Source organism: Rissa tridactyla, chromosome 1, assembly GCF_028500815.1.
Source record: "Rissa tridactyla isolate bRisTri1 chromosome 1, bRisTri1.patW.cur.20221130, whole genome shotgun sequence".
Classification (NCBI taxonomy): Eukaryota; Metazoa; Chordata; class Aves; order Charadriiformes; family Laridae; genus Rissa; species Rissa tridactyla.
This window is the reverse complement of record NC_071466.1, coordinates 197,119,762-197,141,717: the sequence shown is the minus strand read 5'-3', so window position 1 is coordinate 197,141,717 and position 21,956 is coordinate 197,119,762. Positions and strand designations below refer to the sequence as shown.

The window sequence follows — 21,956 nt, the reverse complement described above, 5'->3', positions numbered from 1 at the left end:
AGCAACTCCAAAAAGGCTTCACATAAGGGTTTTTCCTGATGCTATTTCTGATGGCATTTGTTTTCATTAATAATTTTTTGTTCCTGTAAAATAATTGGTTTTGATTTCTGGATATGGATCTTCGTCTCACCATTGGTGGTGTCGAGGTTTCAGGCTGTGAAAACAAGCTCTAAAGCATTAGTGATAGCTAACGCATTCATCTAGAAAGAATGTTTGGGGAAGTAAAACATCTGCCTGGTCTGTTAGTCCTATCTGGTGTTTTAGCATTCCCTTTTGTACTACTGCCCGCTGTGATACTGGGAAGTATCTGCAGTTCTACTGTATATCACAGCCACTCTCTTTGTCTGGGAATACTGAGACATTGTTTTAACTGTATGTATCCACCTTGCAGAATGTTTCTTGCTATTTTTATGTAAACTGGGTACTAGTAAGGAAATCTGAGATAACATGGATGCTAAAGAATCTGGAATAATTTGATGTATTTATCGTTAAGAAAACTGTTTCAAGGCTTACTTTCCTGAGAATTCCAGGCAAAAGTGAAACATTTTAAGTGTTTTCCATTTTAAGTCTTTCCTACAACAGTGGGAAAGAAAAAATACATATATACTAGCTCTGTCCTGTTCTAGAAGGGTTGTTTGAAATTTTCACACAGGTATGCATAGGAAAGAATTTTCTAGGAATTCCACACTGTGCTAAAATTTGTCAGTCTAAGCTATGGCAAAGTCTCGCCTTGCATTGTGTAGTGTCTGGCATCAGTTCTTGTTTTGTAAGCTCCTTCTTGAATATGTTTTACCATGGTAAGCTAGTAGGTTTGTGATCCTGACAAATCCTAGGTAAAAGCAAAATGAGCACAGTCATTTTACCTTAGACTTTATTCAGACCCAGATAGATATTGAGCCCCATCTGTTCACATTAAGTAGTCAAACGCAGCAGCTTTCTGTTTAGGTAAAAGTAACCTAAAGAGGGAGGCATTACAACTTAATGTTTTTACTTAAGAGTAATAACATAACATAATACCTACTCTATCTTGTAGCTGAGGTATTCTTTTATAAAGTAGTACTTCTGAAATTTTATTTACTGCAAAGCTAAAATATTTTTTGATGTTGAAGTATGACACTACTTTCTCTTTTTTAAGAAACTTTGTATAACACAATGAAACAAACATTCTTTTAATAAGGATGTACTGTGCTGCAGTATGAAATGTTGACTGCCTTCTCTTTCAGGCCAGTAAAGTACCTTTCTGTAAATTCCATCTTGGAGACCGACCCATCCCTGTTACGTTTAAGAGAGCGATTGCTGCACTTTCTTTCTGGCAAAAAGTCAAGCTTGCCTGGGGCCTTTGCTTCTTATCTGACCCAATCAGGTATGAATAAGCATCCCATATGTTATCGAGGTGAATTGTTCAATTCTTCAGTTTGACTTCAGTATGAGCTGGAAGTCCTCAGTACCTAACCTGATGTAGTGACACTTCCTCAAGTTAGTGAGGAGGATAAATATACAAACTGCCCTGTAATAATCCATATTTTTTGAAAAGAAAGCTGCTTTCTGATCTTTTTCCAGCACTGTCTTTGATTGTCTGTTGATAAATTACTTCCAGGTCAAGTGAAAGATTTGGTGCTGGAGAATTCCTAGTGTACTTAAAAAAATTTTTTTTTCTTTTATTTTTATGCTGAAAGTAAAATCTTTCCCACTACTGTGTGTTGATATTGTAAATGGAAGAGAGTAGGGCCTCGGTACGCTAATTTATACTTCCTTAAGTTTTCCAGAGGATGTAGGCCTGCTGCGCTAAGTTCCATCTAAATCAGGGCAGCTTGAGAACTGATTTTGCTGTCTGAGCGGATTTTTGGAACAAGAGAAAACATTTAAAGTCTGTGAACAACATGTGGACTCTTAATGATTACTGCCTCTTTAAAGGGACATTGTTAGGAACTCTTTTGCCTTTCAGTAATACTTCTCAGACAGCTATTCTCTTGCCCAATTTGATTGCCCCTGCCCTTCAGAGACATCCCAGTGCCAAGTTTGCTTCCTCTTTCCTTCTGTCCACAAGTAGGTGTGTGGTAACTTCCTTGAACTGGGTGAGAACGCATGCACAGCTGTCCTCCTAAATTCAGTCTGCTCCTCCCAGACTCGCAGTGGTGGGAGGCTTGCCAGAAATGGGTTCCCCGTGCACATGGTCCCTGAATCTCAGTGCCTTTCTGATACCCCGTGACCAGAGCTCTGCACAGTTCATGGAGTGATCTATGGCGTTTTTTTTCAGGCTTTTAAAGTTGGGCCTAGTCAGGTCAATTAAACCTTCTGTTATCAAGTTTTAGCACTTAGTTAATTGTAGTTTCCTGTAAATACTTGCTGTTACATTCATCTGTAAAATGAGTTTGACCCTTTTTCAATCCATTAACTCCAGTTCGTGCACAAAATAAATTTTCTTACTGGTCTCATACCAGCATGAAACTATTTGCAGGCCTTTGGGGGGCATTGGGGGATGTATTTCTCTGCAACTTCTCCCATTCTTCTATTCCTCCTAAGAATGTTTTGGTTTTCAACTGCATTATTAAAACAATTACAGTATATGCACACTAGCTTCCCCCTGAATTTTGGACATAACATCTCAGTTGTTGTTGTAAATTGATTGATTTTTAAAAATAACACATGGGTAGGGGTTGAAAAGGAAAGGAAGCTGTTGAGGGGGTATTTTGCACTCAGCCATCAAGACGAGATTCTACAGAAAATGAAGTAATAATTAAACATCAAATTTGTCAGTCTGGTGCCTCTGTGATCTGTTGAAAGCTAGCAATGCATTTGTCATTTTGGCTGTGCCTGTTGACATTTGCAGTGTCCTTTAGATCTTGGAAACTTAACGATAAGTGTGTTTGGCGTGATTCTTCAGTAGACAGCAATGCAAAATCAGATTATTCTGTTGACACAAACTATGACTGTACCACAGCTGTGGGTGCAAACAGGAGGTTTAACAGCACCAATAAAAGGATAAAAACGCATTACGTTTACTCCTACAGTTTCTATTTATTTATTTTCTGCCCATTTCCTATTCTTCTGTTCAGGGAATTGATTTATAACTTTGACTTCCCTGCTGAAGACCTGTGATTGACCCTAGGAACCTGCAGAACTCTTTCCATCCCCTCAGACTGTGCGTTACGGTGCGCTTTTTTTGTTCCTTAAATAGAGCCTCTGTGTGTTCAGTGATCAGATCTGCTTCCTGAGGTGTGCTCTGTGTTGCACCTTCTAAGTTTATTAATATACACTGGAAGTGGGGCACCATGACAACTATTTCCTTTGAAGCCCTGGTGCTTTTGCTCAGTTGGGTTGTCAGCTTTCAGACTGGGAAGGGTGAAAATCCAGTTGCACCGCCTACAGGCAAGTGACCTCTCTCCCTTTCCCTCACTGCAGAGGCATTGTTAGGTATCCAGTTTTACAGGTTTAGGGAGATTGTTTTGCAGGAAGAGAACTGGGGGAGAAGTGTAGAGCATGGGTTTAGGCAAATAATGTGTACAATACCCAATTGTTTTTATTCATTGGTTTGTCTGTATTGGGCTTTAAAAGCATAACAGATACTGAGAAAACTTTACCTTTCTTTCAGTAAAGATGATGTGGAGAAATGCAAACAGAAGGATTTACTGGAGCAGATGATGGCAGAAATGATTGGAGAATTCCCCGATCTTCATCGAACGATTGTCTCAGAACGAGATATTTACTTGACCTACATGCTGAAGCAAGCAGCAAAGCAGATAGAACTACCTCGAGCCTCAGAAAGTAATTGCTGGTTATGACATATGCTTTAAAACAAAGTGTTCTTTGTGTCCTAGTCCAAAGTTCAGTTCTTGTCAGGAAATCTGGGATGTTCTGCTCATGTGTGCCACGTGTCTCATACGATTACAGTGCTTAAAAAATTAAAAAGGGATGTTACTTTTCTGTTGCAGCCACCTAGGGCAGTAGACTCCAAATTGTGATTTCTTTCTCATTGTGCTATTTTAGACTGGAAAATACCAGTTAGCCTGACATCTTTTTCAAAAGGCAGGCATCTGGTATTACAGCACAGTATGGGACAGTCTAGGCTTATGTCATCCGTCTCACATCCACCCTGTTACCTCACCAAATTCATTGTCACCACTAGCTGCTCAGGAACACATTTCTTGCTAAATTAATTGCCTCTAATTTCAGTGCTCTTCATGCTTTGCTTAAATTGGGCTGCTAAGAATCCTGATGATGTGGCAATGATGGTGAAACATGTGACTCCACATGTTTCAGCGAGGTATAGGCATAAGAATAATTGCAGTTCTCTAGCCTTTGGAAGTATTTTGCTGCCTTATGTAATCTGCGTGCCCTTCCTCTGTATAAGCATACTGAGATATGGGTTACCTCTGATTTGCTATCTTAAGAAGATACTGTTTGTTAATCACTTCAGTGCAGACCTCTGGCACTGTCATGTGACTGAAAAAATAGCAAAGTGATTGCACGTGTGTTCTTGCATCTCCTTTGCCTAATATTACCTCAATGCTGCCTTCATAAAGTTTGTCCAAACACAGTATTTCCTGTTGGCCCAGCTGCTCTGGCTGAAAGAGGCACAAATGCATTCAGTTACTTGGTGCAAAGCGCAGGCTGAAAATGTAGTTTTATTGTTCGTCCTTGACTGGGTTGTGAGCCACAAGAGGAATTGCGTAGCAATTCCCCTGCTCTTCTTTTTTCCCCCTTTAAATCTACCATTTTAAAAGCTCAGTCTCTGGATCATTGATCAGTGAATGTCTGGGAAACTGGAAGGGGTTTATATGCATTATGAAGGGCTTAAAATAGAAGATGAGATGCTCACGAGAGGCAAAGAGGGGAAGAAAAACAGGTAAGTCATATACTTAAGATTCATAGTAAAATACAAAACCCCACAATTCAAATGAGCAGAAATATAGGACATCATCACCATAGTCCAAATCATTTGCTATTGTAGGGCCAAAGTAAGGGGAAATTCCTGGACACTATTTGCAGGACTCAAATATACTTTTGGTCTGGTATATTCCTAAACTAGGTCTGATTTGTTCCTAACCTTTATCTGTTTGCCTGGGTGAACTCTTCCAAAGAGCTTGCAAATGAAACTTTCATGTTTAGTTTTTTCAGTCTGTCTTTACTCCACACAGAACCTTCTGAGGAGAAAAGTTTCTTTCAGGACTAAGTTTCAGGCAGGGCTTTAACCATTACTGGTATCATCTTTGAATCATGCCCCGCAGCAGACAGGAACACGGGTGGAGGCTGGAGCAGCTGTGATGTGCTGTGCTCTGCCTCTCTTGTTGCAGCTCTGATTTAGAGCAACCCTAGAACAGGCTGGGAAAAGGCAAGTCCAAAGAAACAATTTTGAAAACGTGTGTAATAGGTCTAATGTTTTTTAATACAGCTATGTTTCATTGGGGAGGGTGGGGAGAGGCTGCTTTTGAATTTTTATTTTTTTTTATTCATTCCTGGAGAAAAATTAGAGGTGGATATCTTAAGCAAGGCACTAAGACTTGCTCACATTTTTTATTTATGTCTTTGTCACGTCCCACTCTCAGTGAAGAGGGAGGGTAAGTGACTTCAGATTTGTAAATTCTCAACAGTGCAGACTAAGGTGAGATAAATCTCAAGGTCCATATAGAAACACTTGTTAGCTTACCAAAATGATTAGTATAGCTCTTAACAAGTCCACGATAACTGGTTAGGTATATAACAAACTATGGCAGGTGGTGAGGTATGCATTGTGTTATTTAGCAACAGGTATAGGACAACTTATGTCAAGCGGTACTTAAGGTCGTACTTAAGGTCATTACTTAACAACTCTAACTGTTACTTAACAATTCTAAGAGAAAAGAGAAACTGAGGGATAGAGAAAGGAAAAGACAGAGAAGAAGAGATAAAGAGATCACCCGTCCTGGTTCCAGCGTCTTTTTCAGGGAATCTTTCCAGGCATAATCTTCTTCTTTCTTGGGAAGAATCTTCCCAGGCACGGTCGTCTTCTATTGTTTCTTCTTTGTATCCCCTAGGGGCACTTATTTTCCCCTTTTATGTTTGCTGAATCAGCATGGTCCACCCCCCTTGCTGAGGACAGCCTTGTCTCAGGTTTCTCCCTTCTCCCAGGTGACGTGTAGCATGATTTGGGTGGAGAGACAAGTGCCATAGTCATAGATGTTTAGCATGATCTCTATAATCTTCGTTAGCATATGCAGGGTGTGCGCTTTCATATGCATTTTGCGGATAATGAAGCAGAGGTCACTCATCGGACACAATGGCCTTGAGAACTGAGAACCAGCAAGCTCACCACACGAGTGGCAGAACTGTCCTGTCTTCACAAGACAGTTCTCCCACGCTTCCAGGCGCCAGAAGTGTTAGCCTTATCAGTTCTTTCGAAGGCCAGGCCTGCATTATTGATTTCCTTGTGAGTGTTTGAGGCATTCCATTGAAGGCTTGGAGGGCCTTCTGCCCCTTGTCAGGGAATTTACAGTCCGTCCCTTACAGTCTTGTATTTACATATAACTTTCCCCATAGGAAAGCAGCCTGATTACTATTACTTAGAAAGTTTTCTGTGAATTACTTTTATTGTGGTGCAGTGTCAGTTTTTTTCACTGGGGAAGAGGCAATCCCACAACTTTGAGGAACAACACTTTAACTTCCACTGGGTGTTGTGGAATATGGATGGTAGACGGGAGGTGAGGGTGAGAGCTGGCATGTGTTGAAGTGGTCTAGTGGTGGCTGTCTGGCCAGCCGCTGCATGCAAATGGTACGTGTTTTGCTGTTACTTGCCGAGGCCAAGTCTGTAACAGGAAAGTTAACAGGGGCAGGTGTGGTCTCGAATGCTGTTCTCCGATTGTTCATTCTGCTTGTTAGCCCAGGGCTCGTCACAGTTTGGATGTGTGCCAGCTGCCACTGTCCAAAGCGGTAGAGAAAGCTCTCTGTTCAGGAGGCAGCAAGGACCAGGGCTGTTCCTGATAAGCAGTACAGAAACATGACCCACACAGGGAAGGGAAGGAATTAACGTAGCTTGCATCTGCTGAGCCCCTCACCCCAAGGCTGGAGTATGAGCCCTGGCCAGGTCTGTTTACTGAAACAAACACTTCCTGAAAATCCAGAAACCATGCTGGTTTTATTTTTTACAGACTTTCAACATAAGAAGCAGTAGGTGAGACGAGTATTAACTTTTCATATGTAACAGAGTTTTGGTATCTAGTAATAAGGGTCTTTACCTCTCGGAAAATTCTTTTTTGTAACCTCACACATTACATATGTTTATAGCTTGAAATTAGTTGTTTTACTGATGTGTTCCTCTTTTTCCATCTTTCTTTCTCAGCTGAACCTCGAAAATATATCCCAGCTGTTGTAGTTGGTGTTGTTGGGATGGGTCACGTACCTGGAATTGAAAAGAACTGGAACTCGGACTTAAACATCCAGGAAATAATGAGGTAACAGTCATCCTTTCCAAGTTTCTCTTGCTAAAAGTCAGCGGTAATTGGCTCGTTCGGGGGTGGTTGTGGTTTTGGTTTTTTTTTTTTTCTTGGTTGTCACAGTTTGAAGAAACATCCCTACTGTCACCTCTGGCCTGTCAGTTTACTGACTTGCCATGCAGTGCTTGGAGATTGTGCTTACAGCAAAGGAAAAGGAAATACCAAAGGAAAAAGTAAATAGTTGGATATCGAGGGAAGTAGAGATGAGAAGATGCCTTTGTCTAGAAATAAATTTATTGATCCATGTTTCAGGCTTTTCAAATGAGGTCTGTAGAAGATGGTGAAAAGTGTAGCTTCCAGATGGCTTCCAGTCTAGCTTAGGTAAATGCAGACTTTTGGATTCAAACCTTTTGTTGTGTCAGGGCACTGCTGGCTCTGGCAAGCTTACTATCACAGTTGCTCATAACCTATTTTTAACTGTATATAAAAGTAATAATATGTTTTAATGTATATAACTAAATATGGGCTGATTAAAGCTGTGTATCTGGAGAATTCTTGCTTCAAAGTACCTATTAAAATAGGCGTATGTGCTTTGTAAAAGAAGGAATTGAAGAACCAAAATGTTCGTGCTGTGTGTATTCTGTAAAGCTACAAAGGTCAGGACTTCAGAAATGTGGGAGGGATTATAATACGACCTGGTAATACAGGTCTGTGGTGGTTTAGGATAATAGAGCCTTTCAAGTATTGGTACGTTATCTTATCCCATCTGTTCACTGTGTTTATATAAGCACCTCACTGACTGTTTCTATCTCATCAGAAGCTTTGAAAAACTGAAAAGACTGTGCCCTACCTAAATGGTGTATTTAGGTATCTAAAATATGATTTAGAGAGACTTTTGGTATCTGGATCCAAGAATGCAATGGACAGAAGCCCTGCCTAGCCATTCATAAGTCTGTATCAAGACTAAGCCTGGAGTGACTCCAGACTGGAGTCACAAACTAGGCGTCCATATTCCTCTGCACCCTCACGCATAACCTGTAAAATGAGGTTGCCCAAATCCATGTAATTGTATAGTTAATGTTGGTTCCATCATTGACATTACAGAACTGAATAGCCCAAAGCCTGACTATGCATCTTCAAGTTCACGTACGGGGTCTTTTTCATCAAAGTTCAGGCTCTTTGACTTGATCATCTTTACCATGACAGTGCCATAACTAAGTGGAAGGGCTACCAGTATCTTTCATAAGACATTAATATTCAATTAACGTGACTTTCTAAAATAATATGAAGCAAACGACATTCATAAGACTACTATATTTGAGACCCATTTCTCGTTAAATGTTTTTACCCCGCATGCGGTTGCACTGCAGTTGCAGAGGGGAGTTACGAGGGGGTTTTATGTGTTAGTGGTTGTCACCTCTCTAAAGTGAAAAGTTCTTTAGGCTTTTACAGGTATTTAGTAAGGTTTTACAAGTTGCAAAGGAATGCAATCTTGGAAGATCATCTGGATAGAAACAAACATTTCTCAGACTTCCAATTTTTTAAGTTCATGCATTGAACCTGACTCTGAGCAGACCTTACTATTTCTTCAGATTGTTATGAATTTATTTTTTTTAAAAACTCTTACTGTATATTCTTGTAATATGCAAAAATCTTACCAGTAATACCTCTGCCCTAATTTGAGCACATGGATCTAAACTCAGTCTAGTTGTATCCTAACCTCAGCACATCTAACCTGGTTTGAGTGGGCCCATAACGTTTTTGCTCTACTGTAATTGGTTGCTGCTGAATACATTAGAAACATTTTCTAGAAATAAATAAATGAGAACTTGTGGCTGCTTTGAAACAACACGCAGAGACCACTCTGTCACCTGTGAGAGGCTTATCTGAGTTGCAGTGTAGGCACGCTGTGGGCGCAGGGCCAGCTGAGCTACTGCACAGCCTGGTAGTGAAGGTCCAAGGCCATGCGTGCATGTGGCTGTGCTTTCAAAGCCAGTTTTGTTTTGAAGGTAATAGTAACCGTTTGCTTCGTACACAAAGTTAATAAGACAGCTTGAAGGCAAGGGTAGGCCTGGTGTGCCTGTTGGCCTCTGCCCTCCTGGTTCCAGGCGGCCGGTGCAGAGACTTCCAAGTAACTCTGGGAAGATCTCAAAGCCAGCAGTATCTGCCAGATCAGGGACAGCTTCATGCAAAGCCTCTCTGATTTGTCTGCACTGTCCTCTGTGGAGCTCTGGAGGCCAGGAGTACTGCAGGGGCCTGGTCTCCACGTGCTCGTGCTGGGAGCTGCAGCTAGGCTGGTGAGCCTGCCTGGCTTCCAGGGGTACACCTTGCTGAAACACCCCCCTGAATCTGTGCAGGGGCCAGCCTGGCTCCAGACCTACCTCTCCTGGCTGCACAAACCTGACCAGGTCCCGACACACATTATCCGGAATATCCAAGCTCTGTTTTCCTCCATTACCCTGAATGACAGTTAATTGACTGTACGGGTGTTGGATTTAAGCTCTGTTTCTTCTGACTTCTGTCTCTGTGCAGAGGTATGCATAGTAATTTTATAAACAGTTCAACAAACTATATTAACTTCTAGTATTCTTCAAGAAGTGTTGATGTTGTCTTAGTTATTTAAATAGGGTGATGGCCAAGTCAAGCTCCATAGCCGTTAAGAGTGGCATCATACATAAGCAGAAAAAGCTTTATTATTATTTATTATTGTTGTTGCTGTTACTATTTAATTTTGATGTGGCTTCTTGAACATCAAAGAATACGTTATTCATTCATGACAAACCTGTTACCTGAAAGTCTCCTGCACCCTAGGGGGGCAGGGGCGAAGATCCTTGTTTTGATTGGAAAATGCCTGTTCTTTCCACCTGTGCAGGTGTTAACATTGTTTTCTGTCTCTGCTTCAGCGTGCCTCCTCCATCAGCTTCAAGTAAGATTTTCAAATTTGTCATAAAAGCAACAGTATTTGGACTGATGGGATACGGCTGCTACCGAATAGGTCAAAGGACAGTTCAGTTTATCCTCTCGATGCCGGCAGCACAGAGCTATCTTCAGAAGCTGACAGAAATCAAGTCTCAGCATTGAACGTCGAGTGGAGGCCCTGTGTGAAGAAGGTGGGAAAAAGGGTGACAGAGGCAACAACTGTGAACTGGACTGAAAGAAGAGGGAGATAAGGATTCTAGGCAGAGGTGATTGATGCTGAACAACGCTGAATCGCTGTATAATAAAAGATTTGATACTAAAGTTACACCAGCTATGATCTAATGAATAGGTTTGATTCCTGGTAAGTGTGTTGCATGAAACCACATGATTCCAGATTGAGGTAAAAGAAATATGTACACAAATATATATATTATATATATGCATACTGTATATATAATATATATTACTGATGATGTAGTACAGACAGCTTAAAGAGTGTATGTTCGTGACTTCTCTTCCAGAGGAACAGAACAACACGAAGTAACCTAATTGGCTGCATCTGTTCCGAAGTTCAGGGACACTTGTCTTGAGTGGTTCTTTGCTTTTTTTCCTTAGGTATGATAATACCTAGTGGTCGTTTCTGGTGCCAGACACTTTTACATATCATTTAGAAGGACATCTTCTCAATGTGTGTTTTATACTTAAAACATTTAGGCTTTTTTTAAACTTAAGAGCTTTCCAAAAATTTCAGAATTGTACAGGCTGTCATACGTACACCGCTCAAATTTTTTACAAGCCTTACTGAAGAACAGGAACGTTGCCTTTAGATTGCGTCCCTTGTTACCACCGCCAGTTGAATTGTCTTTCTCCTGCATAGAGAAGGTATAGCCACGCCACCAGAATGCAATGTGGTTTGTGTCAGATGTTTACAGGACACTGTGTTCCTTTAGATTAGCTTATTTAAACTGTATTATTTAGACAAATCCTGCTGGATTCAGTATTGTAAATTTACGAGACTAGAACTACTGTACAATTTACTTTTGTTTCTCGGACCTTTCATTATTGGGACAAGAAGTCTGGAGTTGATAGTACCCGCCCCTCATTTTTGATACATGAAAATATTTTATTTATCAATGTAGCTTCTCAGTGAATTAATGTCTTTAATCTATTTAATAGAAAAACAGTGTTCAATTTAGTTTTTCAAACTAGCTGTAGCATTTTGTTTGGATTACCTCGTATTTATACACAGAATTATGGGTACTTCAGACTGCTGTGATTTTCTTTCTTAATTATGCAGGACAGCCATCCATCATCAATCTACTTATTTATTATTTTTTTTAATCCTAGGTTTGTATTTCATAGGAATCTCTTTTGTACCCTTTATGCAGGATTGTCAGTGATTGTAAAGTGCCCTCTGCAATCAGCTAGTCCCAGTTCAACAGTACAAATAACTGTAATTGTCGTATCAAAATTTTAACCTGATGTATTTGAATGGAAGAGTCCCGTTTGCTCCTCAGGCTCATCTAAAGTTGCTCATCGCTTAAAGTTAAGTTTTTATCTGTATTGATTTCTTTTGGGAATGAAAGATACAGGAACCAGTGTGTGAGGCAGGAGGAGGAGGAAAAGGTGGTGATGGTGTTTTATGTTTCTTTGTCGTTTTCAGTTGGTTCAACAAAATCAAGGAAGCGCTTTTAGTAGGGGATATTTCCAAGGCCTTGTGTTGGAAATTGTCCCAGACAGTCTATTGTTTGCTGAAAGCATGTACATGGATCTTGCGTGCAGTGTTGTCGTCTTCAAGCTTTTTAAATGAAATTAAGGGTCTAATGCTCCTCGCTGTGACGGCACTGACTTTGCTGGGAGCTGGTCTGTCCATGCAACCTGATGCTTTTTCTGCCTTGCACTTTGAAATTTTACGAGTCCCAGTGCAGCAAATCATTTAAGTGCATGTTTATCTTTAAACCTATTAAATCTAACCCGATCCTGCAGAGCTCTTTAGACAATGGTAGGTGCTTTTCTGGATCCGGGCCTTAGAGTTGTGCAGGGAATCAACCTTAGCAAATGAGAATGGCAGCAATTCACGCTTCTTGGACACAAAGTGCAAATGATAATAGAGAATTCAGTGAAGGCGGGTCCTTTTATTTTCCATCTATCAGTGCTTAAGAAACCACCAGCCATCTCTAGCAAGAGGAAAAGCAGCATTTGTAAACAATTTATAGAAGACTAGAGTGACTGCGTGAATTTTGATTCCTGACTTTTTTTTTAAAAAGGTTTTATGTATTGTTTACATTTAAGCAGTCCTATTTGAATAATTCTATTACATGTTATGTACATTTTTAAAAGATGAAAGCAGAAGCTTAAGCTCATTCTTCTCCTGGCTTTACTGACATACCAAAATATTGTTTTGTTAGTTGTCTTTTTGAGAATTTTTAGCTGGTAGAATTCGATATATTGATGTTTTGCTTTAAGTTATCTACGGATTTTTAAGGTATCTGCAGATATTTTAAAAGTTCTGTAGATCTTTGATATCTGTGCTCAGGTAATTTTACACAAAAGAAAATAAATCTAAGGTAAATTTTTAGATATGAGCCTTAAACTTGGGTGGGACTAATGCTAAATGATTGTCATGGAGCATTCTTGCAGACTTAATGTTTTATGCTTTTTAGCCAGAAGTGATTACCGTGTAAGTTGTCCGTTTATTATTCACTCACTTTCTCCAGTTAACACCTTAAGTCTATTGTTTCACTGTGTTTACAAAGCATATCAGCAGGTTTCAAGGAGCCTGTTTGTGGATGGAGAATTTGCAATTTATCTTCCCACTATTGCAACCTGGCAGATCGTACCCACGCGCTGCTCACTCGGTGGCCCCGAAAAGCCTGATGAATTTGCAGAACTCACAATCCTACGAATCCATACAGGAATGCTCAATGTTGTGTATTCAATGTGTTGTACTATTTATGTAACATAATCAGTGTTTTAGGTCCGTTCTTTTCTGTTCTAGTCAGTCCTCTCAGTGTTAACAGCATCCTGTAAAATTTAAATATATGTGGAATTGTCCCAGCCCCGCCTCAACCTTATGAAGCCATATTGTATTTTTTGGTGACATGTACATCTGTTTTATGCATTTGTACATGTGATGTAAATTTGAAGTATTTTTAACAATGTGTGCCTTTACTCGAAAGTGATTTAAAGTAAACAGCAGTATGTTCTATGATATAAAAAATAAAATATTTTAACCACCATTTCTGTTGAAGGCATTTATTTTCCTTATTATTTTTATTGAGAACAAACCCTGGTTAGCTAGATGTAGTACATGATAATTTTGTCATCTAACGCGTTTTTCTGAACAAAGTCAGTTGGAGTAAATACCTCCCACTGAGGGGCAGCTGTGTGTAACGCTGAAGTAGGGGAATTCATTTCTCTACCTACCAGATGTAATGGGTTAAGAGAGGAAAGGATGAGTTTCCCTGCCCTGCTCCACGTGTGAGGAGACTGACTGACATCTCAGCGTGAGTACCCAAATTCAGAGTCCGGAGTTAGCCATGGTGAGTGGACTTTGTTGTTGTTGTTGCTTTTCTTTTAACGTCTCTCCAGTGCTCAGTCGTGCAAGGAGCCGATGGCCTTAGTCCCAGTCCAGCAAAGCGCTCAAACACTGGCCTGACATCAGGCGCAGTCACTTGTGCTTACAGTGCTGCCCTCTGCATGGGAGTCAGAGAGCCTTTATGTGGAAAAGGTGCTGAATTAGTGGCAAAAAGAGTTTAATCTTTCAAATTGAGCCAGGTAAATCAATATGTACCAGCTGAATGGCCTGCTGCCTGTACACTTTGTCATCAGTAAGTCCATACTTTTTGATAGTACGTGTGTGAAGTCCTGTTTCCCTGGGTCAGACGAAGTTCCCTTCAGTTGCACTTGGAGCTGCATCTGCAAAGAAATGCTGGGTAAGCTGTTCAGGTGGAAGAAAAAAAATTTTAAACGCTGTAGTGAAATGCTGTCCGTGGGACTGGCAGATGACACGCTGCGCAGCTTGTCAGCTCAAGCAGGGCCCAGGCAGCCTCAGCGTGTGCCAGCGTGGTGTGCAGCAGCGTTGGGTGCATACTGCTGGCCCAGGTCATGTTTATCATGTGTCTCTTCTATACCCAATACTGAACCAAATTAAAAAACTTGGGTTTTTTTGAGGTGGGTTCATATTTCCTGGATTTCCACTGGAAGCTGTTTCTCTGTGTGTGTACTGTAAAACGTCTAAAAGGCAGTGAGAAATATATCGCGTTATCTCAAAGTGCCAGGCAGTAGTGGGAACTACACATGGAAAAGAAACAACACACTGTCACTTGTGTAACTCTAAGATGCTCATGTACCTACTTTCCTGTTCCTTTCGAAAACTGAAATAAACTTTTAATTTTAGACATGAGTGTTTTGAGACTGATTTTATTGCAAGATTTGGGGGTTTTTTAAGTAGTTGCAGAAGGGCCACTTTTCTGGCTCTGACTGATGGAGAGACCTCAGTGCGGTGCTGAGCCCTTTCAGGTGGCTGTGGAAATGTGCCTGGAAGACATCAAAGATGCAAAGGTGAAATTGGTTTACTGCCTCATCAGGTGAAAAAATACAAGTGCTGCACCTACCCCCACAGCAGCAGGTCGTCTGTGTCTGATTGCATGTGGGGGGGTTGGGGAACATCAGAAGCAGCTGTCCTGGTCAGCAGCCCCTACTGGGAGAGGCTGGGGGGGTTTTGTCTAATTATCCCCTCCCTTGTTGCTTGCCTGCTGCAATCTTACCTCTGGGGAGCAAATGAAGCCTTCTGCGCTCTGGGAAGGCGACAGCAGGGAAGATGGGGCTAGCCTTGTCCTTGCTCCCAGTAGGGAAAAGGGTGGCAACTGGGGGTGCGAGTGCTCTTTTCCACCGCAGGACCTTGCCCTTGGGTCTTGTCCGGCCCCTGCTCAGGTAGCTCGGTGCTGGGGGTGGCTGTGGTGCAAGGTGAGGGAACACTTGCTGCTTTTGGTTGTTTAATGTTTTGTCTGTTGGTTCATTTAGTACTGTGCAGGGAAGCTCTAGTGATGTTAGTTTGGGGGGGGGGGGGTGGTGAGATGTATGCTACCACTTTCCCACTTGCCTTATCCAAGCTACTTGGTGGCGGTGCATCAAGACTGACGCATGAGGGAAAGTGGAAAGAATCAGACTTAAACTTAAAAAAAACCAAAAAAACCCACATAAACCCAAAAAGCTCTGTTATACACTTCCAGTTTCAGTCAGTTGCATCCCCTCCCAGCTAAGTGACATTCAGTGGTAAAACGACCCTACTTTTGGCTACAGAGATGATTCACAAACTGGGCAAAGTAATTAAGAGTAATGTCTTGATTAGATCTTGGTGGTTATTAACGTGCCGTGTCTCTGCAGGGACTGAGCCGCACACCTGCCATCCTCAGGGCCAGGGGGAGTATTTGTGCAGCCTCCCTGCCTCTCCCCCCCTGCTGCCATGCCCCTGCCATCTCTCACCTCATGATCACAGCCCCCCCTCCCCTCCCTGGGTTCTTTGGAGCCCAGACGCAGCCTTTATTTTGCATTCTTACCTAGCTGGAAAATACAAGTAATAGTAATAATTTAGTGCCATCTACCGACTGCAGATGGTTTACCTGGGATGTCTGGTTTTAAGCGGAGGTGTCTCCCAGACCCTGAGGCTGTAAGGGTACAGGTAAGGTACCCCACACACAGGGTAAGTGTGCGTACCTTGGAGGGTTTGGTTTTGACTCACCGCTGTGGTACCTGCTATCAACTGAACACAACAGGAGCATCCTGAATAATTACAGACTTGTAGTATCTGCCCCTTTCTCGTGATTGTATTGATGCTTGAGAGGCAGATTCCCGAATCAGCAATAACATATTAATCTTCACTTAAAAAAATTAAATGGCTACCAAAAAAGCATTATTATCATTATTATGTTGCTTCTAGGGTACTTTATGGAAAATACAGAATTACATTTCTAGAGAAGAATGTCCTTATTCCACCTTAATTTTACTTTTTGTAAGAATCATGATTTTAAAACAATTGCAAGTAGCGTGGATTGCTTCATTTGTTTCGAGGATAGCCTTATTTTGCCTATCATGCAAGACCCAACCTCAGCAGACCCGTACTCTCTTTCTTCTAAAAGTTTAATATATTTTTGTTTGTTGCCTTGAGGGACTGCTGCTCTTCTAGGGCAGCTGGAGAGAACGTGGGCTTTTTACCCAAAACCACATCTACCGTGACCGCCCTGGCAGGCTCTTGGTGCCGCTCTTTAACATGGGGCAGAGTGGGAGGACTTGGGGAACCCACAGTAGCCTCGATGGTTCATCACAGTTATCAGCAATTCCTGCCTGGCCACTACAGACATGGATTTCTACCTCTCTGACTGTGCACAGACAGGCCCATAATGGTGTTCCTGGCATGTGGCGGTCAGACCCCCTCCTACACATGCTCTCTGGGAAGCCCGGGCCTGTCAGAGGAAGGCTGGTGACAGGCAGCACTCCCATGGCACAGACCACAGCTCTGCGACTGTGCTGAGGTGCAGCTCCCCTCTTCAGACCAGTTACCCGAGACATAACCGAGGCACACTGTTTATTGACTGGTGAACACTCTGAGGAAACTCAGCAAACCAGAAAAATCATCAATGACCTAAGTACCATCCCACTGATCAAGTTACACATTGATGCAAACCGTAAGGCACAGCTATGAAGTTACAAGCCCTCCATCGCAGATCTAATGAGTCCCACACACGGCCAGCCCTCAGTGACAGTTTTGTAAGTCCCAAGGTGCAGGTTCGTCCCCCCACACCACCACGTATGGCCAGAGAGCTGATGGAGCGAGTCCAGCGGGTTATCCCAGGCAATGCCCTCCAGCATCCCAGGACTTGAGTCTGCAGGTCAGTGTTGTTACCTGCTGTAAGCGTCCACACTCCCACCAGCAGCAGCAGCCCTCTGGTCTTCTTCGATGGACTTCATACCTCATCCTTCATTCTTTGGCATCAGGGCCCACCTTTTTGCCACCTCCTCTCCTCCACCCAAATCCCTCCCAAATAAACAACCTGCCCCCGATTACTTCCTCCCCGTTGGTCCTGGTTTTGCTACAGCCATACCTAGCTGCAGTACTTCTGATGCCGTTACCCCGGCAGTCAGAGCCTTACATGGTGTTACTGGCAGGGCAGCCTGGCTCCCACAACTCCCTCATGGTTGTCCCCTTGGGTTTAGTTTACCTCCTGCGATTACTAGACACAGCTATTCCACATTAGCCTTGATCCCCATACAAGCTGACCGAGCACTAGCAGGACCTTATCTGGCAGTTTACATACCAGAGGGCAGCAGCAGAGGCACTTGTCACCCTTCTGCCAGCGCTGCTGGGGCCTCGGCTCTGTGGGGCTGCGTGTTCCAGCAGGACCTCTTGCTCACAAGTCACCCCCTGGTCTGCCTGACCTCCTCCGAGGACATTCAGACCACTCTGGGTGCTCATAAACTCAATCCCTTCCGGCTGGAAGCCACCACAACTGTTAGGCTATCAATGCACGCAAGACATTGAACTGGGCATGTGAGCACACTCTTCCCTTCTGAAGCGATCAAATCATATGTAGAAGAATAAGGAACAACGTGACTTCTATCATAACTAATGACAAGTACAGGATTAAGTGCATAAGTGCTGCATAGCGGTGGCTTTTGGAAACCAGCCCATGGATATGTCATACTAACGATGTACAGTTCAATTTCAGTCTCTGGTTCTGACAGTTCCTTACTCGCCAAGGTGGTCCTCGGGCTTGCAACTTGTCTGCTCTCCGGTTTCTCCGCTCCCTTCTGTGTGCTGTCACCTCATCCCGGCGAGGCCTCTCAGCTCCCAGACGGACATCATTAGTCCCTCGGTCTGGAACAAAACCCTACTTTTGAGAACAGGCAAATGAATGTATACTGCCATCGGATGTAAAGCCAGATCTTTGGTCTTCTTCTGGAGCCACAGAGGCCACATTATCCTCCCACTCTCCCATTACAGGTGAGGCAACGCAAACACAGCCCACACTGTTACAAAACACCACCGGCATTCCCATGCTGACTTGCTCCGCTCACATGTGACGATATCCTCCTACGGTCCACAACCAATTGTACAGAACTAGTACATACGTTTCATTTAGTTGTCTATTTGCAACAGCAGCTGGTGAAACTTAGCTTGTAATTGGGATCTCTTTGTTGTACTACCCATGAGAACAGAGCTAACCCAACTGAAAAAGCTGGTTTAAGAGCTAACAATTGAGCTTGAGTACAATAGAAAAATATTACTGAATTTAATCCCTTATAGTTTTTTGTTTTCTTAACTCAGCAGTTGCTTTTACCAGGTGCCGTGTTTGGTTATCCCAGGCAGTTACCATTGCTGTTGCACCAAACAACAGTCTGAAGAGTTTGTTACCCATGTACCTTATGTGAGATTCAAAACTGTGGCCATTTTCATAGAATGAATCACAGAATGGTTGAGGTTGGAAGGGACCTCTTGAGATCATCTGGTCCAACCCCCTGCTCAAGCAGGGTCACCTAGAGCTGGTTGCCCAGGACTAACTCCAGACAGCTCTTGAGTGTCTCCAAGGATGGAAACTTTGCAATCCTAAGAGAGGCGCAACCCATGTACATACGGGTCACGCTCCGGATGTATTCTAGAACAGTTCACACCTCACATATCAATTCCCCACCTCTTTCCTCCATCTTACAGCATTAATATGGATACTGTCCTACAGTGGTTTTGGACAGTTGTGGATGGTGTGATTTTAGTTTTGGACATGCTAAATGGCCAAAACTAAATCCGCACCATCTGAACCACTAAGAGCACATCAGGCAATACAGCTGCATCTCCCCGTTACTACACTTATTGCAAAGGTACCATTTGCATCCCATGCAACTTCTGTGGCTGACCCATATTGGGATCCAAGCTGAATATATAATTTATTAGTTCCACCTTTTTGCCCTGTCCATGCTCTCTTATGGGTGAAATCAGTTAATACAAACCCTCCTTCAACCTCTTGAAGGGGCCCACGTAATCAATTTACCACTGCTTGCTCAAGTGGTGCCCACTCCCAGGGGTCAAAGGCATTACAAAGCATGGATTTACAGTTCACAGAACGGTTTGGGTAAGAAGGTACCTTTAAAGATCATCTGGTCCAACCCCCAAGGTTGCAAGTGGTCTCCACCATCCACATACTCCACACCCCTGGACTTCAACAGAAATTGTAAAAAATAGGGATTTAAAATCATAATCTATTCAGCCTTCATCGCGCTCCTGTATGGGTACTAGGACAGGAAGAGGGGGTCTCCAGCTGGAACCACCTCACACTCTTCATTTACCGCCCTGTTTCTGTTTCACTTGTAGGCTGGCACTTCACTGACTTGGGGACTCCGGTGATCACTTCACAATACAGTTTTCCCTTGGACAGATCTACCTTGAACTAAGACAGGAACTTCATTACTAAAAAGTTTGCCCCACACCCCCACCCCGACCTTTACCAGAATTATCCACCCATCCAGTTTATCTTCCCCTACCCACAACTGGCCTTCTACCTCTTTTCTCCTCATTTTCCCCCTTCCCACTCCCAATATCCAGATGGATTTAGCTGGGAGTGAAGGACCCCGATAATCTAATAATGTTGTCTCTGATCCCGTAGCAATTAAGAAAGTTACTTCCCACCCCACCCCCAGCTTCAACAGACATTGCACTTCCATGCAGCCCCTTCTCCCTGCACACCAGGTCAGTTTGGTGGAGGTAAACCCCCACCGGGGGTTGGGACTCCTAATCTTTAAGGTCCCCTAAGGGTGGGTAGAGCTTTCTCTTTGCAATAGGGGGAGGAGCTGATTGATTCATCTGCTTCAGTTTTTCCCAGATCTCCTCTTGCTTCATCCCCTTTTCCTGAAGGATTTTCTTCATTTTGGCAATTAAAACTCCTGTGGGCTGACTATCTAGCTCTCCCTCATTCACCCCCTGGTTTATTAAATATCTCCAAATTGTCCCTCTAGGAATGTATTTCCTCCCTTTTGGCCCCATCCCGAGCTTCTTGGCCATCCCTTTCCCCTCAACTCCCATCAGGGTCCCCATGTTCTCCAGGGTAGCCATGCATTCACCGAGGGGGCGGCCGATTAAGGTAGACCCCAGGCTGATGAAAAAGCCCTTGTGCAGCTCAGGAGCACGACAGGCCAGCACCCCCACGTCCCCCTGCTCCACGTTCACCCCAAAGATGTCAAAGTCGGGGGTGACCGGTTTCTCCCTTTGCTTTAACACCCGGAGTAAGACATTCCCACACACATAGGCTGACACCTCCTGGACATCTCTCCAGGGTGCCCCCTCCATGTTGTCTTTGAGAGGCTCGTACTCTCCCAAATTTCTGATCACCAGCCTCAAGATCTCCCCCCCCAAGGTCTCATCGGCGGGCAGGGCTCTGATAATCGCCCCTACCTTGGGCCACGGCAGCCCGATGGCCGTCACCACCCGCTTCGCCACCTCCTGCGTGAAGGGAGTGCACTGCTCCAAGGCCCAAATTCGGTTTACCCACACAGGCCATCCCTCCTTCTGTTTCCTCCAAACCTTCTCTTTCCCGGACGCATCCCCTGCTCCCTGGCCTCTCTCCCCCTCCGTCAGCTTTGCTTTCCGAGCACCTGCGGCGCCCACCCCTGCCACCGGCAACTCCTCCAAACTCCATCCCTCCCCATCCCACGCCTCCGGGTCCCAGTCCGCCTTACTGAGAGCCGCCACCTTCCTCTGGTCCAAGCCCTTCCCCAGCGAGAGCAGGGTGCCCAAGCACTGCACCTTCCTCCTCAGCCGGGCGTTCTCGGCCGCCTCAGCCCTCAGCTCTTCCCTCAGCTTGGGCAGCTGCTCGGCCTGCTGGCTCAGCTGCGAGCTGTCGCACCGCAGGGCCAGGATCTCGTTGCGGGCCACCTGCAGACTGTTCTGCAGGTTCTGGATACACTGCTCCTTCTCCTCCACCGCCGCCTGCAACGCCCGCGCCAGGTCGAACAACAGCCACTGCAGGGCCGAGCACTTCTTCTCCCCCTTGGGATGGTACACCGACACGTAGTTCAGCCAGTGCCTCTCCGCCGCCTTCAGGGAGGGCTCCTGCCCCACCACCTTACAGTCCCAGGGGTCCCCGCCGTGCTCCAGCACGGCCTGCACCAGCACGCCCCTCTCCTCCTGGCTCGGCGAGCTTCCTGCCTCCTCCTTCTCCTTCGACTTCCCTGCCCTCGTTAGCCAGGACATCTTAACGCCAGCCAGCCTGGGCGACCGCTGCGCGCCTGGGGCCAGCCCACACCTGCCGCTCCCCGGGGGTCTTCCTCCTCAGAGCCGCGGGGCACCTGAGCCCAACGGACGCGCTAGCCCGCTAACGGACAGGCCAGTCCGGTAATGAACGCGACACCGGGACACCAGACCACCGGCAAAGCGGCCCCTCCCGCACGCCCCCGCGACCTGCTGGCGGCTCCGGCCGGCTGCCCCTAGCGATGCCTCCGGGCACGTTGGGCCACCACGCCCCAGGGACGGCTTTTATAACCCCCACCCTCCCCCTGGCTCCCGGTGCCGAGCTCCCGCTGTTCGCCACCCTCCCTCCGGCCCGGCCGCGTCCCCGCCCCGCGGCGGGCGGTGCTCTCCGG

At 44.4% G+C, this 21,956-nt stretch overlaps 2 protein-coding genes across 6 annotated transcripts in view; one reads left to right on the top strand and one right to left on the bottom strand.

Moving 5' to 3' along the window:
- TRABD (TraB domain containing) overlaps nt 1-14,685 on the top strand; it is a 39,693-nt gene extending 25,008 nt beyond the window's left edge. For 3 of the 4 annotated variants that reach the window (XM_054182073.1, XM_054182064.1, XM_054182085.1), the window contains exons 7-10: nt 1,224-1,363; nt 3,593-3,765; nt 7,316-7,427; nt 10,313-14,685. In XM_054182073.1, the coding sequence (XP_054038048.1) occupies nt 1,224-1,363; nt 3,593-3,765; nt 7,316-7,427; nt 10,313-10,490 (603 nt within the window). In that variant the 3' untranslated portion in view covers nt 10,491-14,685. The remainder of the gene's footprint in view (nt 1-1,223; nt 1,364-3,592; nt 3,766-7,315; nt 7,428-10,312) is intronic. The other variant, XR_008463352.1, reaches the window with a different exon arrangement.
- Nucleotides 14,686-16,910: 2,225 nt separating this feature from the next.
- Nucleotides 16,911-21,798, bottom strand: LOC128904423 (uncharacterized). 2 transcript variants are annotated; one of them, XM_054188738.1, is made up of 3 exons: nt 21,054-21,798; nt 19,466-19,538; nt 16,911-18,204 (listed from the first exon to the last, which is right to left on the bottom strand). In XM_054188738.1, the coding sequence occupies exons 1-2, from the start codon at nt 21,565-21,567 to the stop codon at nt 19,468-19,470; spliced, it is 585 nt and encodes a 194-aa protein (XP_054044713.1). In that variant the 5' UTR covers nt 21,568-21,798; the 3' UTR covers nt 16,911-18,204; nt 19,466-19,467. The 2 variants fall into 2 exon arrangements, with proteins under 2 accessions (XP_054044713.1, XP_054044712.1); XM_054188737.1 differs by lacking the exon at nt 19,466-19,538.
- Between the last annotated feature and the right edge of the window lie 158 nt (nt 21,799-21,956).

What these genes read in the sequence shown, in the direction of transcription:
- LOC128904423 (XM_054188737.1), bottom strand. Translation starts at nt 21,567, where the DNA reads ATGTCCTGGCTAACGAGGGCAGGGAAGTCGAAGGAGAAGGAGGAGGCA. An exon ending in GAGGAAGGTGGCGGCTCTCA is followed by an intron (nt 18,205 to 21,053) that starts GTAAGGCGGACT and finishes GTTTTGTTCCAG; the next exon opens with ACCGAGGGACTAATGATGTC.